Genomic DNA, 24003 nt, shown 5'->3' with positions numbered 1-24003 from the left:
ATTTGTAGTGGGGGATGAATCCCACTTTACCTATTGAAATAAAAAACATTGACAGGTATATCTCAAATAAATTTTGTATATTTTGCATGTTGGCTGCACGTTCCATATGCAAAATAGTATGCGCAGTATTACTTATACTTTAGTATACTTTTCATCTTTTGAATCACTGCAAATGATATGTGTCCTTGCATGATTATATTAGTAAATTTTAAGCTACAGCAAATAAAAAAAGTAAATGAGCTATTTAGAAAACTATATATGTATATATTTCTGTAGCTTCAGTGGCCCACAAGATTTTTATTTGCATTATCTATTCTAAATATATATTCTACGGGCTTTTATACAAAACAGACGGGAGAAAAGATATAAAAGAAAATTGAGAGAGATCTTATAATGCACATCAATAAAATTCCAGTTTTGTATCTTATTACTTTTTCATAAACTCACCGTCAACTTGTACTGCGTATCACTAACACTGCATGACTTGTGATATTATTCTTGAGAAGCGTGATACTTATCAAAGAATAACTTGAGACTGAAATCCCACAAATTCAAACTACCCTTCCTATTTTCTTTTATAAAGTGTTTCTCAGTGAAAGGTTTCATGATAGTCTAAACAGTCAGAAAACGAAATGCCAAAGCTCAATGAATACACCACAAAATGTAATCAAATGTTAAAAACATAACTTTATGGCTTTTGATATATCTTGATGCTGCCATCTTCTCTTCATAGCAGCCACAAAAAAAATCGAACAGGCCATGACATGAGCAAAAAAGAAACAAGCGATTGCCTTCACAGAAGAGAATCCACACTTTAAAAATTTATTGTGTATTCGTGTGAAAGTTGGATCGACGCCAGATGTCCTTCAAAATAACCCAAAACTCTTAAAATCTGTGATCATGAGATTCGACATGGCAGATCTAAGAAACTCGGTTTCATTCTTCCGTCCTCTGAAATAAATAAAAGAGAAGTTATCGAAATATTTAAAAAAAAAATGGGAGAAATCTCCGGGCAGAGGTGAGGGAATAAAATGGCTACTGAATACGGAAGAGGCAGAGAAAGGAAGAGGAGAAAAAGTGATTTTATTTATATACGTTATTTCCTTACATATGCGCGCTTCAGGTAGACTACAAACAAGCAAAATTAGATCCCCGAATTGATTTTGAGGTTATACATACGGTAGTTGAATGTAAGAATACAATAACTTTAAGAAAATGTATATTGATGTATTCATGTTGCAATGAAAATTTTAGTAAATAAGTATCTTAAAAAAAAAAAAAAAAAAAAAAAAAAAAAAACCTTAATTTGCGCAAAATTAGGAATTATTAAGGATAAACCTGAAGATAAGTTAATTTTTTTTTTTTCTTTTCTTTTTTTTTTTTTTAAACTTAATTACTTCTCTGTCACTTGTTGGTACATAAAAGGAAAAGAATGTGTACTACGTACAATAAAGAGATGTGGGAACAGGCAAAGAACAACTTAAGATTGGCTTACATATTTGAATAAAAACCATATCAAACTTGTTGACGATCAGATGCAGGTCAGGAGTTAAAAAAAAAAAAGTTTACAATAATGGGAGTAGTAACAAATGTTTAATACCGAAATCATCCGATGAAACAAAGCTAAAATGATCACAGAGCCATCTGTTGTCAAATATAGTAATGAAACGGGAAATATCTTCAGTATTTAATCACAAAAGCGTTAAGAACTAGACTGGAATTAATGTCATTAACTAAAAAAGTGAATTTTTGTAAGTGTGGAAAATTTCAAACAAATCTAATTCACTGAATGAAGAAGCTGTTTGGGTAACTTTCGCAGAAATCAGAATCGTAGTTATGTGCCCAACTATGATTCTTGGACTTTAGATTCGTGTCCCTTGATGCAATCAAACTAAAAGAGTGCTACAAAAAGGTAGAAAAAAGTATCTAAATAAATCTTGAACAGACAATCACATGTGAACGCTTAATTTCAATTTTGCCTATGGTTCTTCCAAAATTATCCGTAAAGCTTCTTCGTTTGGTGAATTATATTTTATTCAAGGCTTTAAGAGAACTCCTACACCTTAAAACCCATAATATGTGACTATTGCAAGAATTGGGATATTTTATTTATTTTAAACGCAATTACTTCTAATGTTTTACAGATGACTACATAATATAGCTGCTTTAAGAACTAGTAACCATAATGTTTTTGTTGTAACAAATATTTTTATAATTTAATCTGCTTTGTGACAAATTTTTTATAATATATCATCTTTAGGTAATGACTGGTAAAGTTAGAAGTGGAAGGAACACCAGTGTCTCACCAGTCGGACTACAGACATATCACTGAGCTAACTGCACAATTCTAGCCCCAGTTTTGAAGGAGAATATTTCGGGAAAACAGATCCGAGGGTTTTAAAACTCTCTTTTTCTACAAACAACTCCCTCTAAAGGGCTTTCGAGTATTTATTTGCTAATTTTTAAGTGCCCCCATACAGTACAGAAACTATACACTAGCTATGCCTTCTCTGTCACTAAAACTAACGACTCGGCAGCCAACATCGCTGATCAATGTACCAATCCAGGCGGCACTAGTTAATGGGCAACATTTATCTCATATTCGAAAGTAATGATGGGGAACAAAACAAAATAAACCTGCTGCCATCTATCGAGACAACTAGTATTAACATGTGAAATTTCAGACATTAGAATTTTGAAAACGTTAGGAAGAACTGTATTGAAATTTACTTAATTACATTAATATCAGTGCAATCCATCTTCGTACATTTTATACTGTTTTAATGTTTTTAGGATTTTTCACCTTTTATTGGACAGAATTTTCTTTCTTAAGTATGCATTTAATGATAAGCTTATTAAATTTAAAAAGCTTATTAAGGAATTTCGCCTGAAGTTTGGGCACAATGCAAAAATGTTCCAGAATGCTGTAAATGTCCGAGAAGAAGATATCCAATTGTTGGGTACAGGCGGTAATTTGGCACTCCTTTCGCCGAATCCAACTTGCTGATGTTGCTATTAGCAATTCATTGGTAAGCATTCAGAAAATTTCACTAGTTGCTTCGTTTGTATTTGCCTTTTTCACTTGGTCTTTTGCTCAAAATTTTGCATTTGTGTATTTTTTATTTACTTAGAACAGATCGGAAATGTAATAAAAATACCAATAACAGAATTTAATAGTAACACATGACTACTCAACCAGAAGCTAGATAATAATAGTCCGGATTGTGAGAATTTATTCAAAACTTTATCTATATATGAAGGAAATTTTTATGTAAATTATTTTTTATTATGATTAGTGTCAAGAAATACCAAACTCAGTTCAGTACAGATATTTCAAGATACCGTTTTAGCATTTGTTTACATGTAAACAAAACAAGGTTGGAAACAGCGTGGCAAAAATTGTGGCCAAATGGCATGAAGCAAAATTCAATCGAAAGCTGAAATATTAATGATCCAATGACCAACCTCACTGAGTAACTGATAATAGGTGAAACGCTTCTTCGGGCAATCAATTAATCACCCGTTCAGAAAACGAAGTTGTTGAACGGAAAGTGAAAGCTGAAAGTGATACAAACAAACCATTTGTGGAAGAGTCAAGTAAAATTTTTATTATTCAAATATGCTAAATCCTCAGGTAGCAGAAGAAATAGTGATGGAAGAAGAAAAGCTTTCAACAAAGATCCATTGTTATGAGGCTAATGAAACATTAAAAATGCATTATGAAATGTATGGAAAATTCTTAAAAATATAAAATCAGAAAAATCATGTGTATTTATTGACATTTATATGGAATAAAATATTTTTGCATCTTTTCAAAAGAGCGGAATCTATGAAATAATGGGTATTATAAATTCATGCATGATCAGTATTCCTGCTTAAAGCAAAAAACTGATTAAATATCATTATACTATGAGCAAATTTATTTACTATTGAGTTTTATTCATGTTTGAGAATCATTATGTGCAGTTATTTTTTTCCATTTCTCAATATATTCAACTTTACAGAAACAAATCTTTTACGACATTTTGCAATTATAATCCAATCCGGCAAGTCCTTCATCACTAAAGTCCCCAACGTGCCGGATTAACCGATTTTTGCTGTGCTATCATTTAATTCAGCTGATTAGCAAATGGCCAGTTTTAAGTGAAAATTTTATCTTTTCCGTTTACAACTGGGCCAGTGAATCTACTCCGTTCTTAGATGACCATTTTTCATTAATGTTATTACACAGCAGAAACACGTGAATGAAATATGTAAACTTAATGACGCTTCTGCTTACTGCATAACGAGGAATATGAATAACTTCCTCCTTATGAACCCGTATCATCGGCTACTAATATCGCCAAGGTATGGCTGTTACTCTATCATTAGAAATGTTGGCCATTCCTTACTAGTCTTACATTTTCAAATTACGTCTTGTGGGGAGATCTTTGAGGCTTTATTACGCATTCCGACGCTATAATAAATACTTTGCATGCATTTTGAACTTACTCCTGTGCATGCTGGGGCGAAAGAGAAGGTCTCTCTAAGATCCTTTCATGAGTTATTCATTAGGACGGGCAAGTTTCATGTCACGTTATAAACCACATGGGTTCCAAACGTAATGCCTCCCATTTGTCGCGTGCCAGTTGACAAGACAATGTCAGCAGGTACAGCGGTTGCTTCCATTTGAAACTAATACTGTTTGTCCTTGATATTCGGATTCTCGGAGATCATGATGTGTTAGGGGTGACTCCGAATGCACCTTATCGTCCGGAATTTATCAAAGTTGCAACAAGTTTGAAAATGTAAAAGGAGTGTTCGGTGTGATTATTTTATAATATAGGTTAATGAAGAATGATGTTCACTAAATGCATTTCGTATTACAAATACGAAAAATATAGAAATGCTCATAATCTAAAGCTTAAACGTATTATCTTACATTTGAGGAGCCTCACTTCTAGGACTGAAACAAAATTTTGAGTTTTTCCACTTAATAAAATAATTTGCATAAAATTGAAACTTACGTTAGAATAATTATCCAGTTAGTTCTTTTCAATGGCTCAATCAAATTGTGATGTATTTGTGTTTTTGTCATAGCTTACGAAATTTTTTCTCGGCCTACATAAACTGGACTTCAGACACTAGCTTTAAAATTCGAAGGTAAATGTTCTTGAATTTAGCCCAAGTTTAACGTTCTTTTTGAGAGATGCTAGGTTTTTCAAAGTGAGGAAAGTGAAAACGCAACTATGTCCTAACCCGTATCTGAATAACGGATCTCTAGGTTGCTAGTCGGACATGCTACCAGTCATGTCACAATAATACACACGGAAGCACGCAGAAGTTCTTTATAAGCTTTTGTAATGGATTTCTTCTGTTCATTAGGAGCATTATTAGATCAATGAGGGAAGTTTTAGACAGAAAATCAATTTGCTTGCTCTCACGTAACCGATCCAAAAAGATTTCCGAAATTATATTTCGGCTTGGTGGCTAAGATTGGCCACAATGGCCATAGTGGAATGAAGAGAATGAATTTTTTAGTGTGCTGATTAAAAAAAAAAAAAAGAACTGTTTCCAGTTTCCTAAACAAGACCGATTATGAAACCTCCCGACCTCTTCAACAGTGCGTCTACAACGTATAGATGACATTAAAGTAAACCCTTGCCGAGCGCCAGCTTACAGAATGGGATTTCGCACACACGCGTTATGTTAAATATTTCCATGAAATTTGTCAAATGTTAAAATTTTATTTATACTTTGTTCAACGTTCATTCATCAACACTGAATGCTTGCTGATATCAGCTCTGGAAAAAATTATAAATAATTATGAATCATCTAAAAATAAGCTAAAGCGATTTTACAAACAGCAAAAGCAATTAACAGCAAGGATTTTCGGATACGGAAGAAGCATAATTCAAAGAAATAGTCGAAAAATGACGAACTAAGAATAAGACGATTTTATAATAACAACCAACAGTAAAAACAGTAAAATTGAAGAAAGAAAGATAAAATTCCTTTAGTTTATAAGAAATTAAATGAACTCATAGGAAAAACACAGGAACTGTCTGACTAAAAAAGTTCGATCAAAGAAAAGAAAGAAGAATACACTCTATGAAAGGCATTAAAAAAGTCTTCGCTGAAATTTTGAGTTGCTCTGCATGTAAAGTTAGCATCCGAATTTCACATACGCGTAATATATTATTAAAATAGCTCCCCCGAACACCAAGAATTTTTTGTACTTAATTTACTAATTTTACAATAGATTCTTTTGATTTATTTTGAAGTTCAAAGGCAAAGTAAGGAAATGTTGAATGTGGAATTTATCGTCACAATTGAGATTAAGATAAAAAATAAAATACTATTCGAATGAATGCTCAGTAAACCACATCCCTTCAGGCACGCACTTCTGGACGGATTCAATTTCTTACAATTTGCAAAATATTTCTTTTTCTAGAATTTCATAGCCATTTTTGTTTTACAACCGTGTACGATTTCAGTCGCATCTTTGTTCGATATGCAGATTATTTTGATATATTAAATTTTCATGCAAATTTATGAGGAATATTTTATTTTTTTCCAAGATGGTTATTTAACAATATTTATTTATAAGCTTTTTCCAGCCTTTTCCAAAAATTTGAATTGATATTAACACACTGGTCCTTTGAATAATGCTTCAAAACTAGATAGGTCGTTGTTTTTATATTGGACTACATTTATTTTATTTTTTAGCAGATTTGCCTTATTTTAGCCTTATAATTTTAAAACCGCACTACTTTATTCTTAAAAGCTTTCGTTTTTGATGAGCTTTCTTTAGATTTCACATTTTGTTTCACGTCACTTACTTTCATCACTGTCTGTACATTTTAATTGTAGAAATTAAGCAATAAAATGCATAACGCATTTATAAAATAATAATTTCACTGCGTTTGTATTCAAGTATGTAGTTTGTCTTACTGGAAAGTTTCGAAATATATGCAATTTATAATTCTAAATATATGCAGTAATTCCGATAATGTCTGCAAATTTTAAACTTTTTGTCACCGAAAAGAAATCGTCTGTATTACCGAACAGAAATTGTTTTAATATAGTTCCACTAGAGTCAAATTGTTTCATTACTTTATGATATTCTTTTACGCCTATTCAACGAATAGTTTAAATACTTTCAGAAATGTATAAGAATGTTGTTGTCAGCTGATGATGTATCAGCCGGTCACTGGTAGTTCGGTCCGAGGTTTGAATCCCGCAAACGCGCCGGCTGCACGGCCTTTTTCGGGTTTTTGGCCATGTATAACGTATATACGAGCCAGTCTTCCTTAGTAAGTTCCCCACGAAGTCACCCCTTCCTTTAGGCAGACAATCCTCAAAGCTTTGCCGTAATCACAAAAACGAAAATCAAATGCAAGCCATAACATTTTATCTGCTGAATTTTATCCTCTATCTTTCATAAATATATTTTTATATTATCTTTAACCTTTGAAGAATGCTTGTTGTAAAGAAGAATGTGATATACAAACAATAATTATTTCAAAATAATATCACATGAAGTCAACGAAAATGTTTGGACATGTAAACCTGCTGCTAATGATGGAAAGGCAAGAAAAAGCGCAGGATGACAAAGTTCGTTCATTTCTTAAGAAGTTAAATTTTATTTCAAGATAAGTGAGTAGTAGCGGCAAAATTTTAGATAGACGTTTTTATAGTATCCGACAAAATGCATCGCCTTATAACAGAAAACAAAAGCCATTCATTTCAACACTCATTATTTCATTACATTTAGAGATATCAGTAAGTTTACTGCAAAGAGTAATAGAGAGTTGCGAGTTACCTTACATATGGTTTAGATTGCCACTTAGATACTGAGATATTGAAAAGCTATAATATTTGTTAATTATTGAGATGATAGAAAATAGGCAATCAGTTCCGACCTTATCAGTATCGTGGTTAGTGCAGCTGGCTTCTCTTTCGGGGGTTTCGGTGGAAAAGAAGACTTAGATATTGGTAAATGTATACAGTTTTTGCAACAGGAAAGTATTTAAAATACACGGCTAACGGAAGGTCTTACTGAATGATTATTAGTATGTAAAGAGGGCTAGATCTGTTAACCGTTCTACTAAAGATTCTCTGAAAGCTAAGCCAGAACTGTGCAACGCCCGAACCTCGCAATCCAGCACTCTTTGCTATGATAAAATTCCTGGACGAGTTACTGTCAGATACAACAATAGTAAATAAGACATAGAAGTGAGGGCTTAGCTCAGTGACTCAACTCATTTTACACTATATGGAATATCAATACCTCAGTGTTATAACACCCATAGAATCCCAAAGGATTATCGCAAGGGCTGTTTTATCTACTAAATTAATGCAGTGAGAAAGTATTGGCATTAATTAGAATTATTGACAGCTGGTAAAAATTGAAGTTATACCCATCCCGCTCAGTGAAAAGATGATTTCGGATGTTAAAATGAATGGTAGAGCTCAACTTGAACCTAAGATAGTTTCGATTAATTAGAAGCAACACTTAATTCAAAATAAAACGTTCGATATACAAATATTTCACTGTAAATATTGTATCAAATGACTCACATGCAGCTGAGATATTAATAATTGTCATTGTTTTATATATTTCGTATGTTGTTTTATTCGTAGCTATATTGAAATCAGAATTTAAAGGAATCATCTATCTTTATTTAACTAACTAAAATTACTTGTGTGATTTCTTTAGATAATAACTACTACACTGTTATTTTCTTGTTAAAACGGTCACCACATGCACATTTTGAGGCATCTGAAATGTGCGCTTGACGGACTGAACTATCAAGTTTGCAATTTTAAAAATTGAGCGCGGTGGACTCCTCAACAAGAAAGCTCCTTGTTAAAGTTGTTCAGTGTAACGTAAAAACATGTAACTATTGAATTCAGAGTTTAGGTATTTACTAATATTACTGCAGAATGTAACGTTTCATGAATCAAATGAGTTAAGATTCATCCATTTCTAAAGAAATTACAATAACTTGGATTTTACTATTTCTCGTAATTTACTCTCTCGTAGTTTCTTAATTTCTACCTTAAGCTATCAAGTTTGCCAATTTTGTTAATTAACCTTCTTTACTAAAGAAATATTTTGTTAAAATTGGCAATGTGTGAAGTAAAATATATAAATTTGGAGTCCACAGCTTATGCTTGTATCAATAGTTAGCTAGCTGTAGAAAGCTAAATTTTAAAACTCTAATGCATTAAAATGCATGTATTTCTAGCCCAATAAAATTGATTTTATTAAATTATTTCTAGCAAAGTTTAAACTATACCTATTTTATTTCTGTTTGGCCTGACATATACATGACTTATATGAAAAAAAAAATCATAATTCTCATTTTCACCAAAAAATTGTCTAAAAGTATCATATGCTGTTCACCAAATCCAATTTAGGTTTGCTGATTTAAAGATACTTTATAATCCTTAAATTGTTTCCCGTTAAAACGAAACACTATGCAAAAATAAAAATATTCAGTCGTTTATTCACGAAACAGAGTGTCCTATAATAGACGGCGACGGTCCTATAACAGACGGAAAGTAGGCGGACTTTCAGAAAACTACTTGTATTTCAAGAAAATATTAGATTTTCCTCGAATAGTCCTACAGAAGGTATTATTATTTCTTGAGCTATTTTTACAGCACTGGACGCATTTTATCGCACCCGATGAAATAAAATTTTTCGCAAAAGCTTTTAGACAATTCTCCTGTGTATTAATGTGTATTAGAAAAATTCAATTTTATGTGGCAGCTATAGATAATAATTGCTTGTTTTCCAAAATCACAATTATCTACTTAAAGACTGTACATTGTATTAAATACAATAGAACATTCGATTCAAAATAATCTCGCATGCTGAAATAAACTCCCAATAGCCATTATATGCGAATTTCATTACATCATTAATGGAATTGGAGTATTTTTGTAATATTAAAATATTCATGTTGGTATGATCGTCAGCTAATAAATTACTAAGAATTCATCACTAAAATTGCCTAAATTTTAACTAACTGTGCTATTATAACTAACTGTGTAATATTGAAATATTAAATCGAAGTTTTTTGTCAGTTCAAAATTTCACAGTAATGGGACATTTAATTATATATAAATATGACTAATTTTTCTGAAATCTTAACAATGAAAATTATTTATTTGGAAAAGTCCTCTTTACTTTTAACATAATGTTCTATTCGATTTGGTTACACATGCAGCAAGTGTATTTTTTAGTTATAAACTTGCGTAGAGGAACATTGAGAGAGACATTTACTGGTACATTGAGAGGATTACTAATTACATTGAGGAGATGATATCAATAGTGTGACCTTGAAGTTATGAATGCAATTTTTTTAAGAATTCGCATATTTTTTTAAGAATTTTATGACTTACGAAATATATTGTAGCATGTATACAATTCAATGAAATTAAACATTTTTGAAAACTGCAGTAAGAAAGAACAGAGACAAACCCCAAAACATGCCTATTTCGTTCAGCCTTTTAATTTAAATTTAATGACCATCAGAGTATAGACAGTTTAAGAAAACCAGTATTATTAAAGATATTCATATTTTGATCAACGTGCGTTTACAGCAAATTAACTTTTTATTCAAAAAATACATTAAATAATATATCCTTTAGACAACTCTCCTTTAAACAAATCTAATTCCCCTACATACTGAAACCTAAAATCAATCTGAACGATTAAATTCAAATATTCATTGAAGTAATTTTAAGCCAGCATTTTGTTCCTTTCCCCTAAAATGCCTGTTTGAATAATCGAATGTTTTTCATCTTCTCATCCCCGCATGTTTGCCAGAGAACCTGCATCAAACCTATTTACGTCTTCTCTCTTTGAATATGTATATATAACAATGCTGCAAAACATTTCCCTTCACCTGATATGATGATAATTAGTTAAAATATTGCGTTATCAAGAAACGTGCCTGATGTTACATTCCTAATGCTTTCTTCTTCATTTTCTGCCTAACAACTAGAAGAAGTTTTTAATTATGTGATTGTGTGTCTATGTGTGCATTGTCATGTACTATCTTATGTATTTTTAATGGTGCATGCGCAGGAACAACAGGTAAACCTTCAACCAATAAAATGAAAGATGGCTATAGTACTAATATCCACGTATCATTCGGATCTCTCTTAGGCGATTTTCACTTCTTTATAAAGTCAAACTGCATGGAAAGGTACTCAAAGAAATTTATTCTCTTCAGTGCGTCGGAGCGTTTAAATATCTATCAAAGAAAGATATCTACTAAGATTTCGTACAAGCGAAATAATCCAAATTATTAAATATTATCATAATCCAAAATAATATGGATTATTATAATTAAATTATCTAAGATTTCGTATAAGCAAAATTCCAAAATAATCACTTTGTATATTAATAACATTATGATAATTATCAAAATGTTATTAATATACAAAGGGATTATTTTAGAAACTTTATAACGTAAAAAAAAATTTTGCCGTTATCTTTTTCTTCAATTAAACAAATTTTTGGAACGTTTTGAGTGTTTATATGTAAAGTATTAGAGCATTTCCCAGTGCTTACTCTCGTGGTGTAAGTGGTCAGCACCTGGAAGATCCGTAGCTCTAGTTTCTACAAGGATATAATTGATTTTGTACCATTTTTCCTTTGACGAGACTATTGTCTTTATATGTGTAATCAGACAGAGAAAGAGAAGTCACACTACAACTAACAAACTAAGAAAGAAGGAAAAGTAACGAAGGAAAAATTGTTTTCATGGCTTTCCACATTTTACCACAGATCACACAATAAGAAAGCAATAACAGAAGCGTTAAAAAATTTTACCTATTGTGTATTTAAATTTGAAGACATGCCAAAATCGATTTGCGGACTTGTAACAGCATCACGCTGGCACACTGCCACATTATACTCATTCATTCAAGAATCTGATAACGAAAATGTGTTAATAAACGGGGATGTAGTACTACTTTTATCATCACAACTGTAGAATTGCCAGAAGTTTAGTCTTCATTTTTACGATTGCAATTAAGCCTAAAAAATGAACAATGGGGAATTTAGTTTCGTATTCTTATCCTTTCATTTATTTTCACAAATCCATAAATTCACAAATATTTATTGCGAATAACGACTGGGAAAGGAAATGAAATTATATTCATTATTTATTGTTTTGAAAGAAATAATGTGGCAAATATAAATAATATAACGAATGTTTAAAAAAGGTATGGGAACACTTAAGTCTCTCACAAGATTTATAAAGTTTTAAAAATGTTGTGATTTATATGGAAGAACAGAGTAATAAAATATGAGTAATATTTTGAATTAGCATTGCATAATGAAACTAGATTTTATATACAAACGATCAACCGGAAGTGATAGTTCACATAAAGCTTGTTGCTGTTCCCCAAATTTCATGTTTTAACATGGAATTAGTGGAAGGTCATGTACTGGCAGCATCAGATTTTTCTGATAGGCTAACAGAAAGAAACACAACCTTTAATGAGAACCAATATTTTTTGTATCTTTGAATTAAATTACGCCACGAAATTAAAAGCAAAACGTGTGGAATGCTAAGTCACGGAGTTTATCTTTTACGCTGTTATTCATTCAGTTGATGTTACTAAAGAAATTGGAAGAACTGTTGGTTTAAGAACTTTATCACTGCCCTTACAGTCCAAATTTAGCTCCAAGTAATTATTATTTATTCTCCAAATTGAAATTTGACTGGAAGAAGATTCAGTGCTGCTGATGGCTTGAAAAAAAGCATTTGTGGAATTAACAAGTATTCAAATTATTGTTTTAGCGGCATAAGTTTTTTCAGCAAACAACGTGAAAAGTATATTGAAATAAAAGGAGATCATATTAAAATAAAAATTATTAAAATTGTCTCTGTTTCATTTTGATGTGTATCAAGCCATAAATTTTAGGTTCTGGCTGCGTACGTTGCATGAGAAATGTCACAGTGGATGAAGTATTTTCATTCAACCTCTCTAAAGTCTTTACTATATTTATATCCTTATATTACTGCGCTTGAATTTATCTAATTGTTTTCAAGTGACATTTGATTTCTATTTTTTTAAATTAGTGCGTAATTTCGGAAGAAAACATAATTTTAAATTAATTATTTCAAAGCTATATCTAATAATACACTGCATTTACCTAAAAGGCATCAGCAGTAGCTCAAGAAAAAAGGGAAATGACAAAAAAGGCATTGAATTTCTCTTTAAATCTGCTTTCAATGTGATGCTAATAAATAGGTTTTGAAGCTATGGCTTAATTGATATTCTGCATTTATTTTTACGAAAAATAAACGCAGTTTGCTGGGGAAAAACATTAAAATATAATCATGTTATTTACCCTAATACAAAAAATATAAATAAAAGTAACTTAAAACACCAGTGAAACAGAAATACAAAATTGCTTTAACATAAGCATAAAAATGCAGGTACTAAAAATCGCGCAAGATATTTCCTTAAGAAATGGCAATATGCCAAAACCCAGGTGGTCATTTATACATCAATGGAAATATCCACATTTAAAAACAAATTATGTATTTTGGAACATACTTTAAGAAATATTTGAAGTCGAAATATAAAAAAAGTCCATTTCATCTGAGAGATGAATAATTTTGAAAAATGTTCCATTACTTAGTGTAACAAAAAATTGTATAAAAAATGTAAGTCGATTCATTAAAAAAGCAAAGAAAGGAGAATAAAAAAGGAAACTAATAATTTACAAAATTAAAACCTTCTTAAGATTAATCACCTGCTAGCAACTTTTTCGAACGTTGTGACAAAAAGCATTGTCAACATTATAAAAAGAATATAAGAATGATTTTCTTGACAGTCAAATATTACTCAAAGGTTTCGTTCTAAAATTAGATTTTTTCATCAATAAATTTATTTCATATATCAAGTAATAATGGTTGATCCTTAAACTAGGCTTTTTTTTTTTTTTTTTTGGATTACATTGTTTGAAATTAATCTACAGGTATCGAAACAAAAACGTGAGGTGCATCATTAAATGAAATATATGTATATACTTACCTATTTTATTGTTTATTACTATAAAAGAACATGAATACAGATAAAAATTCTCCAAAATATTAACAAGCACCTGCGGGTTTCACAAGGCGTGCGGACATTTACCTATTATTTTAGTATCAAGCTGAGCTCAGGTATCGTAACGGTTACTTAAAATGCGCCGTATCACACTATTCATTACTGTAAAAAGGAACAATTATCAATACAGTAAGCAAAACATTGCCTGGCCTTCTGGAGTTATCAATTGTTTTTCATTGTTCTTTGTTTATTACAGCAACCCTTAAGAAATACAACGGGCCTTCAGTAATACAATAATTTACATATAAGACACGTCTCGCTATGCTGGAACTGCTTTCAAGTAGCAGAGAAAAGTGATGCTGTTAGCTGAAGGGAATTGATTTACGCTGAATAATTTTTCAAACACATTATTTACAACAACATATTTCTTTCTTTTTTTGGACGTTTAACAATAACAAAACATGTAGCATTCATTGTCTTCTAATTTATAGTGTACTTTTAATATGTGTGCACACAGCCAGATGTTTCATTTCGTAAACAAGTTATCTAAACATGATGTGGGTGAATATATAGTGCAGGTATGTGATGATGTTTTTCCAAATGTCCGAATATATTCGATTAAAAAAATCCGAAAGATTTCAGATTTTACATGACGCCACCAAAGAGACGTCTTTTTTACCTTCTGTGTGTTGCCTTTATTAAATGTTCTGTTCACTTGAACCATAACATTCAATTCAACAGCAATATAGCAAAATAATTTTTAAATGAGCCTATCTTTAGAATTTCCGATAAACAGTCTCGCGTGCGGGAGATAAAAATGTTATTTTTTCCGTACGTCTTGCCATTGCTCGCTTTGAAATCGTTGAGTATGTTAATCAAAAACTCTTTCAAGAGTTAAAAAAAAGATGAAATCGACAATAAAACAAATTTCAAATTGCATATTAGGGATTCTAGATATCCATATGCAATGGAAGATTACGTTTTCAAACTTTTATGGTTCTAGGTACCGTTTTTTTATCCCAATGCGAGAAACATACATACATTTAAGCAGATTTTTCATTATTTAATTTCTTTAAATGTAACGCAGGGGGTAATATTTGGGAGCAACAATTTGAAAATTAAACCAACATTTAGAGTTTTTAACGCAAAATGCCAAAACGAAATCTATAGCTCTTCTGGGTTAACGCCCTTTGGGCTAATAATGAATTCTTTGGGGATAGCTAAACCCAAGATCATATATGCAGACAAGATTATGTTCTTTTAGTGCTACTAGAGACAGTGACGTATCTTACGTCTGGGCTGAATGATATCACTTTTCTTGCAGAATGGGAGAGACCTTGCTTTGGGGCAGAACGACGTGAATAGGCTGGTTGGCCTTGAACGAGAAGAACAAATTTTGTAGTATGATGATTTTGGCTAGAGCCATCAGTCATTTAGCCTTCTCACTGCCGAAAACCGGTGTTCCGCTTACACCACAGGGTGCCAGTGATATAACACACGAAAAAGAGTCCATCACAATTTTTACGAGTTATGAATCAGAAAATCTTCTGCTCTTTTCCCCTAATACCAGCATATCGAGAGAACCTTTCGCCTGACAGTATTATAAATGCTATACTATATATTTTCATATACTGTACAATTCTGTTCAAACATGTCTGTATTTAGTTACTTAAGTTCATACTTTAGCTTAAGTCTTCTATTTTCTGTTATAACCTGAAGTATTACTGAGGCTACTCATTTTTATGTGTTAATAACTGTGGCAGGTATCCCCATGGAAAGGCCATTGATAATGCATGCAATATATGTACAATAACCGTGTTATGTTATAGGAAGTGAGTATTTAGATACTTGGTTTAAGTCTTATGTACTGTCTTATACTATGTATACCGACTGTGTGTATAGTTACACTATATACTGCTTTTACACCATGCAATTATGTTCAAACGTATCGGTACTTAGGTATTCAATGTAAGTCTTCTACTATCTGTTATAGTCTAAAGTATTACTGAGGCTATCCATGTTAATTTGTTAATAACTGTGGCATGTATCCCCATGGAAAGGTCATTGATAATGTGTACAATCTATGTGCAGTAACCACGTTATGTGATAGCTATGCATAATAGAATAACGATTTAGTAACGTCTGATCATTGTGCATTATTCTCAGGAATAATTCCACGGAAATATCCACAAAGGCACTATGGTATTTTTCTCGAAGTGTGGACTCTCCACTTCTACTTTTACTATGACTATAGACTCATTTAGTGATTCAAACACGAAGTATTGTCTAAAGTAATTTATTGTCTAAAGTATTTATTGTCTAAAGTAATCCCCCCACGAATAATTGTAGCATTCCTATGCAAGGTGACTAAGTAACAATAACCTACCCTGTCCATAAAACTCTTCAGTGACAACGAATAAATTTACGTCTGTCGGTCCTACCCTGAGATTCTTCCACCGAACATGCATAATTCCGCATGGATTTCTAGGACGGAAGCCTGCTTCGTGGTGTACAGTATTTTTGTACCTCCATGCCGCAAAATTATTACACTTCGATAAACCCTCCTGTAGTATTCGAAGCCCGGCTCAAGGCTATGGCAGTGGGCTATCTTGTCACCATGCTAACTCTGCAAGTGCAGATCTATCAATTTATTTTCTTGCTTAGTATGTTCGTTATACTAGCACTTGCAATCTCAGAGCTCAACATAACATTTCTTATTTATCCAAGTAAAATGTGCTACTTTAAACTTGAAAGCACTTACATGATAATATTTATTTGCTTTAATCTATCTCATTATTTTGTTAACATGATTTCTTTTTAATTACAGGAGAAGTCACAACAGACATGGGTGTTATCGCCCCATCTACAGATGAAGAGGAAAACGCTGGTGACGCCAAAACTCAACCCACGAGCTTCGTCATGTCTCCCGCAGTGGGGGTTTTAGTGGGAGTCGTAGTTGCCTTAGTCGTTATGGCTTTAATAATCGTAATAGTGATGAGAATCCAAGGTCCTCCACCTACAAGAAGTGAGTGCCAATTTTTGCGTATATGCTGAGATAAATTTTAATGACCCAATGATATAGTGCAATTCACTTATTGAAAAGTTGTTTAACTTTTTTTCATAAAGCGTTGTATAAAATAATGAATTCAGAACGATATTTATTTGAATTTAAATGAATATAGAACAGATATCCTTAAAATGTTATTTATTTAAAAGTCTTCCCTAACTTTGGCAGTATTCTAAATAATGTAAGTCCATACATATAATTAGTTGTGAAATATAATATCTGTGAGAGATATTATGCACTCTCTCATTAGAGTAATTTTCACAAAGCTATGCTTAATTTGTATCTAAGGAAGGACAGATATAAATGTTGCGATAAAAGTAAATTTGACTCATGCAGTAATTTAATTCCTATCAAATATAAATGCTACATTTGCATTTTCTAGGATTAAAAGAATACCGAATCAAACTAAAACTTCATTTCCTAACTTAAATTTAAAAAATTCAATTTGGTTTGTGACATTCAAGAAAGCAATAAAACATTTCATTTGCTAAAATGCAAAATACGATCCTGCAGTTTAGCAGAACATTTGATAAATAATTACTGAAAATTTAAAGAGTCTGCTATATAGGCTGATATAATTTAATATCTTTTGTATTTTCTATATAATAACCTTTATGTTTTTGATTCATATAGGCAGTCTATCATTGTAATTAAAATAGAACTTTATTGTTTCGTTATTTAGGGTGTATATAATGAAAAATATACATATTCTATTTGTTTTAGAAAGGGTTCTAACCTACTGAAAAAATCTGATGTGTACACCACATGACTTCCTTGTATTGGAATATTAAATTATACGCATTTTTTCTTGCATTTCATTTAAACTTATTGGATTAAATTAAATCTACTTCGCCGACAGCGCATAAACAACAATAGAATAAATGCATTCTTTAAAATGCACTCTAGTCTTCGATTACCATAGCGACACACTGGCGCTAGATTCACTTAATAGTATTAATAATTATATAACAGTTAACTTATATAATAATTATATAACTGAAACTAAGTTAACTGTTATATAATCCAATAATTATATAACAGTTAACTTATATATTTTGTTCATAATATAACATATAATGCATAATATTTATATCATTTAAAGAATAGAATTATCTAATCGTTGCCACATGTTCTATTCAAATACTATAATAAAGCTAGAATGATGTATCAAAGAAATTAAGCAAACAACACAAAAAAGTAACAGTTTTTCACAGACGATTGAGTATTTCTCATTTAATTAATTCAGCTCTCACTTCGCGAGAGGCCCACCAGCGGCCGAGCGGTAATGTCGCTGAACACTGGTAGTTCGGTCCGAGGATCGAATCCCGCGAACGGGCTGGCAGCGTGAGTGTTTTCGTGGTTTGCCCCATGTGTAACGTGTATACAAGCCAGTTTCCCTGCGAAGTAAATCTCAAACACTTATTTCCTCGAAAAAATTCCAGAAAGAATTAAGCATGATTTAATTGGCAATAATAAATGAATGCGCTATCTTTGTTGTTGCGGAGCTAAGTTTCTCTAGATTGGCAACAAATCCACTAGTCTCCTGTTTCAAATGTAAACATCAATGGCCGCCATTAAAAAAGGCTTAGCGGCAATTAAACAACTTTAAAATTGCTGATAATTCTAAAAATATTGCACACAGATTTACTAAAGGCATGAAATCCTTAACCGGAAGATAAAAACAACATAATTCAATCATTTTTAAAGCAGAAAATGTACAATTTACAAACATATAAGAATAAAGGAACTGAGATCACTGAGCCGGGTAACAGAGTGGATATATATATATAAATATATTTATATACGTTTGGTGCGGCCGATTGCAACCAAAATACGAGGTACACATCTACATGTTATAGCAGTCCTATATACAAAATTTCAACGTTCTGAGGCTACTCGTTTTTGAGTTATGCGAGATACGTACGTACATACGTTCGTGCAGACGCCACGAAAAATTCTCTTCAGAATTAATTTTAAAGCAGTTTTATAATTTTTTTGAAGAAAAAGAGTATTTTATTCTGTCCTTACGTACAGATATCACGCAAAAACATCGTTAAATTGCATTCGATAGCGGTCAAAATGGATATTTTCGTTGAAATATGCTGTCTGACACTTTTCGCGATTACAATTCTTCCTTTTTACTTCGTACAAGGAAGTAAAAAAGAAAAAAAGAAAAAAAAAACAGAACGAAAATTTGAAATCATTCAGATTGGGCGTATTTTTTACGTTTTGCGTGTTATCCGTATTTATTAAATATCATGTTCTCCGCATTAAACCATAAAATTCAATTCAAGAGCAATATCGCAAAATAATTTAAAGTGAGCATATCTTTAGAATTTCCGATACAGAGTCTCTTGCGCTGGATATAAAATTGTTTTTTTTTTCCTCCGTATTACGTTGCCATTGCTCGCTTTTTTAAATAGTTTAATTTGTTAATCAAAAATTCGTTAAAGTGTTACATAATATGAAATCGATAATAAAATTTCAAATTCCAAATTAAGGCTTTCACATTCCTATATTCAGTGGAAGATTACATTATTAAAAATTTGATGGCTCTAAGTACCGTTGTTATATCAAAGTGCGAGAAACATACATACATTTATGCAGATTCTTCATTATTTAGTTTCTTTAAATATAACACTGGGCGATAGTATTTGGTGGCAACAATTTGAAAAGTGAACCGACATTTATAGGGAACCAACGCAAAATGCCAAAACGAAATTAATAGTCCTTCTAGACAAATTGCCCTTTTGGACTAATAACGCTTTCGTTGAGCAAAATAAAACTTTATGAATCATGTATGTACACTAGTAACATTATCCATTCAATTTACAGCGGCATTCATTCTTTTTGATAATATTACTTTCATGCAGTTCAAAATCTAAAGCATTTTTATTGAGTTAATCAATGTCATATTTGTTGATGTTGATTCTTATATTGCCTTGTTATCTGAGTAGCAGTGTTGTCAAGATTGACGAAAATCAACTTTGTTTAGGTCAGTTATTCTATCAAGTCAGTTACGATGGTGAGTTAGGCACATAAGGCTAAAACTAAATTCAGTAAGAAAATATGCGAGAAAAACGTATTTTTGTAGCATATTTATTACAATATTAACGCTGCAAAACAGAGAAAAAAATTATACGAGAAAATGAAGGCAGAATGTACTGCACATGTCGGTTGAAACTAAATAAATCTTCTTTGGAATTTTATAAAGCATTTATGTATATAACTTATATGAATTTTATATAATGGCTATCTTATATAATGGTTTTGTTGTTAACAGATGTTAAATATTCACACAAGGAATTTTCACTTGTATGATACTTCCGTAAACACATCGGGATTACTTATGTCGTAATGACATTAGGGCGAGTAATTGGAATGAAGAATCTTGGTAAATTCATTCTGCCCTCGTAAGGAATAGAACCTGCTCGTTCAGATTACGAAATTTGATATGCTGATAATTTTATCACAAGAACACACAGAAGGAATATCTATAATTTCTTACCAGATATATCTTCGGTACTAAATGCCATCGCGTAGGATCTTTTGAGGAAAACTGGCTCGTATACAAATTAAATATGGGAAAATTCACGAGAAACAGCCATGCAGCCAATCTTTTTGCATAGGATCGAACCCATATCAGGTCGAACTACCAGTATTTAAATGTCTTTTACTTTTAACTGCCTCTGGTGGGGCCCTAAACATCTTTTACTTTTAACCACAAAGGATAGCAATTATTTTATTTGTATATTTTAAATGCTCACTCTAAGCGTTCTTTGGGTACTCTTTGTAAACTATGGTAAAAAAAAAAGTCACATGATACCCTTATTGTAAATGTGTAGTAAATGCCTTTACAATTTCCACTTACCTCAAATTTGACAAAAACCTTTCTTACAAAAAATTTTTAAATAAGCATTAAAATACTTCTCTCACTTTTATATAATAAGATATTTAAAACATTTTATTGAGAAAATAACTCACTCTTGCAAATTCAGTGGTATTGTGTCATGCAGAGGTTATCAACCTGTTTCTCCCCATGCATCCCTTTCACCAATGCTAGAAGATTATCCCTTTTTTACTCTCCAAAACCCGATAAATGCATATACATTTATTCGGATTATTTACTGTTTTTTATAAATTAAATGAAAAGTATAGAAGACGTTGATAAGTACTAAAACATGAATAAAAGGACCGTCTTTTTATTCATAAGCTAAAATTAAAAACTTAACAGCTAAATAAAAGACTAACCGCACTCATCTTCTGAAACTACAAAATCCCACCTGCGAATGCCTGGTCTAACAGAAACAAACCGAAATATATTCAACTTTATTTGGATAAAAATGTTAGGAACAAGCTAAAACTCATTATATTTGGGATAAAACTAAACTAGGCTAGGCTTATTGACTTGCACGAAAGGATGAAATGCTCCCATAGGAAATATTTGTGTTCCTTTTGGCTTATTTGCTGAATATGGTTACTTGTATGTCCATTAGCGTAGTATCTGTATCTTCCATTATTTAATGCTGTATACGTAAGTAAGGATCAACATTTAGTTATGTATATATCTACTTCATTGAACACACACTTCTAATTTTGACAATATTTAGAGAAAAAAAGTATGAGAGCGCTGTTGCTAAAATATCGTGTGTAGCGTCATAAAGGTTATCCTTATTTTGTCACTAGTTTTTATTTTGTATATATATTTTTATCATGCAAGGTAATTACCGCATTTGCCGGCGTATAAGACGCATTTGTTTCCTTTAAAATAGGACTGAAAAACGGGGTGCGCCTTATATATCGATACTTAGGTTTTTGATTACATTTATTTCTGGAAATTTTCTCTATTCGGAATTACAGGATTTTTGTCTTGTTTCCTTGCGGAGTGTGGAAATAATACAGTTACGTAGAGTTCCGTTTTGTTTTATGTGTTATTTGTTGTGAAAATAATAAATTTTATTCACTTTTCTTCGAACTTCTGCATTCAAATCATAACGAACCCGTACGCACACAACAATAAGAACAATATACATAATTCAATATACATATTCAATACACATTATTGATAAGAACTTATGAACATCTGTTCATCGTAATAAATATTTATAGGCATGATAAAAATGCTATTATACCTCTCGCAAGTTTCATAAAAGCACCTTCATAAAAACTCCTACTGAAGTGAACACTGAATGGGGACAAATTTTAAGATTCAAATTCTCTACACCTTTATCGTTCTAAAAATACCATCCTTTAACCTCTATGAAAATTAGAACTGTGAAAAATCTAGTTTTAATTTGTCATCGACTGCTTTGATCAATGAGGATTTTTACATAAAAACGCGTTTTTTTCTCCAAACGTGCTTTTTTTATACTCGATGTACCTTTTCTCAGGAACTACTGCTCACAGGTATCTAAATTTTTTATGGCTTATTTATTAGGTTTTCTAATATTTACTGAAATGAGCTTTTTGTGCTAAACCAAGGGAAAAAATATTTAATTTTTTTTTCTGAGAAAAGTGCTAGATTTTACTATGCCTAACAAAATATTTTGTAAATTAATCTAAAATTCAAAATGTTTAAAAAGCTCATTTCAGTATAATCAAACAGGTATACTTTAATTACACAAAAAAGGTCAAGCGTGTATCTTCAGCAGATTTTGAGAAAAGGTACATCGAAAATGGCCAATTTAACATTGTCGGTATAGGGGTTGCTGATACCCCTAATGAAAAAAAAAAAAAAAAAAAATCAATCTAATTTTTCATGAAAAGCGCCTACCAGCGACCAACCGGTAATCTCGCTGAAGACTGGCAGCTCGACCTGGTTTCGGTTTCAGGCAAATGGTCTTACCTGCATGAGTGTTTTAGTAGTTTCCTTATGTGTAATGTGCATGCTAGCCTGTCTTCCTTTAAACGTTCTCATCGAAGGCCTCCATCCTATTACGCAGGCTGCCCTAGCACAGCGATTCTCAGATTGTGGTGTGCGCTCCTATAGGGGGTCATGATAAAACTAAATTGGGGGCATGAGCATGTGAAATAGAAAATATATTTGAATTGATAATATACTAAAAAGAAAGAAAATTATAGTTTGGCATAACAAAAAATAAAAATTTACACGAATATAATCCATAGATTATAAATAGGACTTAGTTACATGGATTATGAATAGGACTCGTTGACTCTGCTGTTTACACAGATTCAAGGTATTTAATGTCACAACTACATCAACGAAGTAGCTCAATTTCATCAAAAATAAAGCTTCTCGAAAATTGTCGGCTTCCCGTCGGTTTTCACGCACTAGAAAAATGAAAATTTCATCTTAACCCCTTAACGCATTTGCCCGTGTCTCACACGGGCGAAAGTTTCCGGCAAATTTGCACATGCCCGTGTCTCACACGGGCGCCACACGGCCTCGCGTTATTTTATTTCTAATGCTTGTCTGAGATCCGTTCCAGTAAAAGTAAATAGGCTAGATTATAATTAAACTTATTTGACATAGATGGCACCACTATTCAGCATTTTTTTTTGTGTAAATCATCAAAATGCGCCACGTGGTTTACACGTGGCGCATTTTGATGATTAGCTATAAGTTTGCTAGGAATTCTTTGCTATAAAGTAGTCGTTTGGTGTGGGAAAGGTAATATATCCATTTTTATTACGTAAATATAATAAAAGTAAGCAGTTAACTGAAAATTATATTACTAAGTGTTTTTGTAATTTAAAAAAGTTATCTGATAATGAGCGACTCTGACGATGACAATTTTGAATATGCCAATTTATCAGACAGTTTCAGCGATGAAAGTGATGATTTCTTGAGTGATGGAAGTGAATCGGAAGATAATGACAACGAGATTTTGGATATAGCAAGGAATTGG

The 24003-nt window shown here is 31.8% G+C and overlaps 1 protein-coding gene across 4 annotated transcripts in view; it reads left to right on the top strand.

Annotated features, from left to right (window-relative positions):
- The window catches only part of LOC118189750 (protein turtle-like), a 766067-nt gene that overhangs the window by 654350 nt on the left and 87714 nt on the right, over positions 1–24003 (top strand). For all 4 annotated transcript variants that reach the window (XM_085825382.1, XM_085825381.1, XM_085825380.1 and 1 more), the window contains exon 8: positions 16895–17092. In XM_085825382.1, the coding sequence (XP_085681508.1) occupies positions 16895–17092 (198 nt within the window). The remainder of the gene's footprint in view (positions 1–16894; positions 17093–24003) is intronic.

The sequence above is a fragment of the Stegodyphus dumicola genome, chromosome 10, assembly GCF_044657685.1.
Source record: "Stegodyphus dumicola isolate Sdum_Otavi_A_Nest chromosome 10, ASM4465768v1".
Taxonomy (NCBI): Eukaryota; Metazoa; Arthropoda; class Arachnida; order Araneae; family Eresidae; genus Stegodyphus; species Stegodyphus dumicola.
The sequence above is the reverse complement of the archived record's forward strand: the minus strand, read 5'-3'. Positions and strand labels throughout refer to the sequence as shown.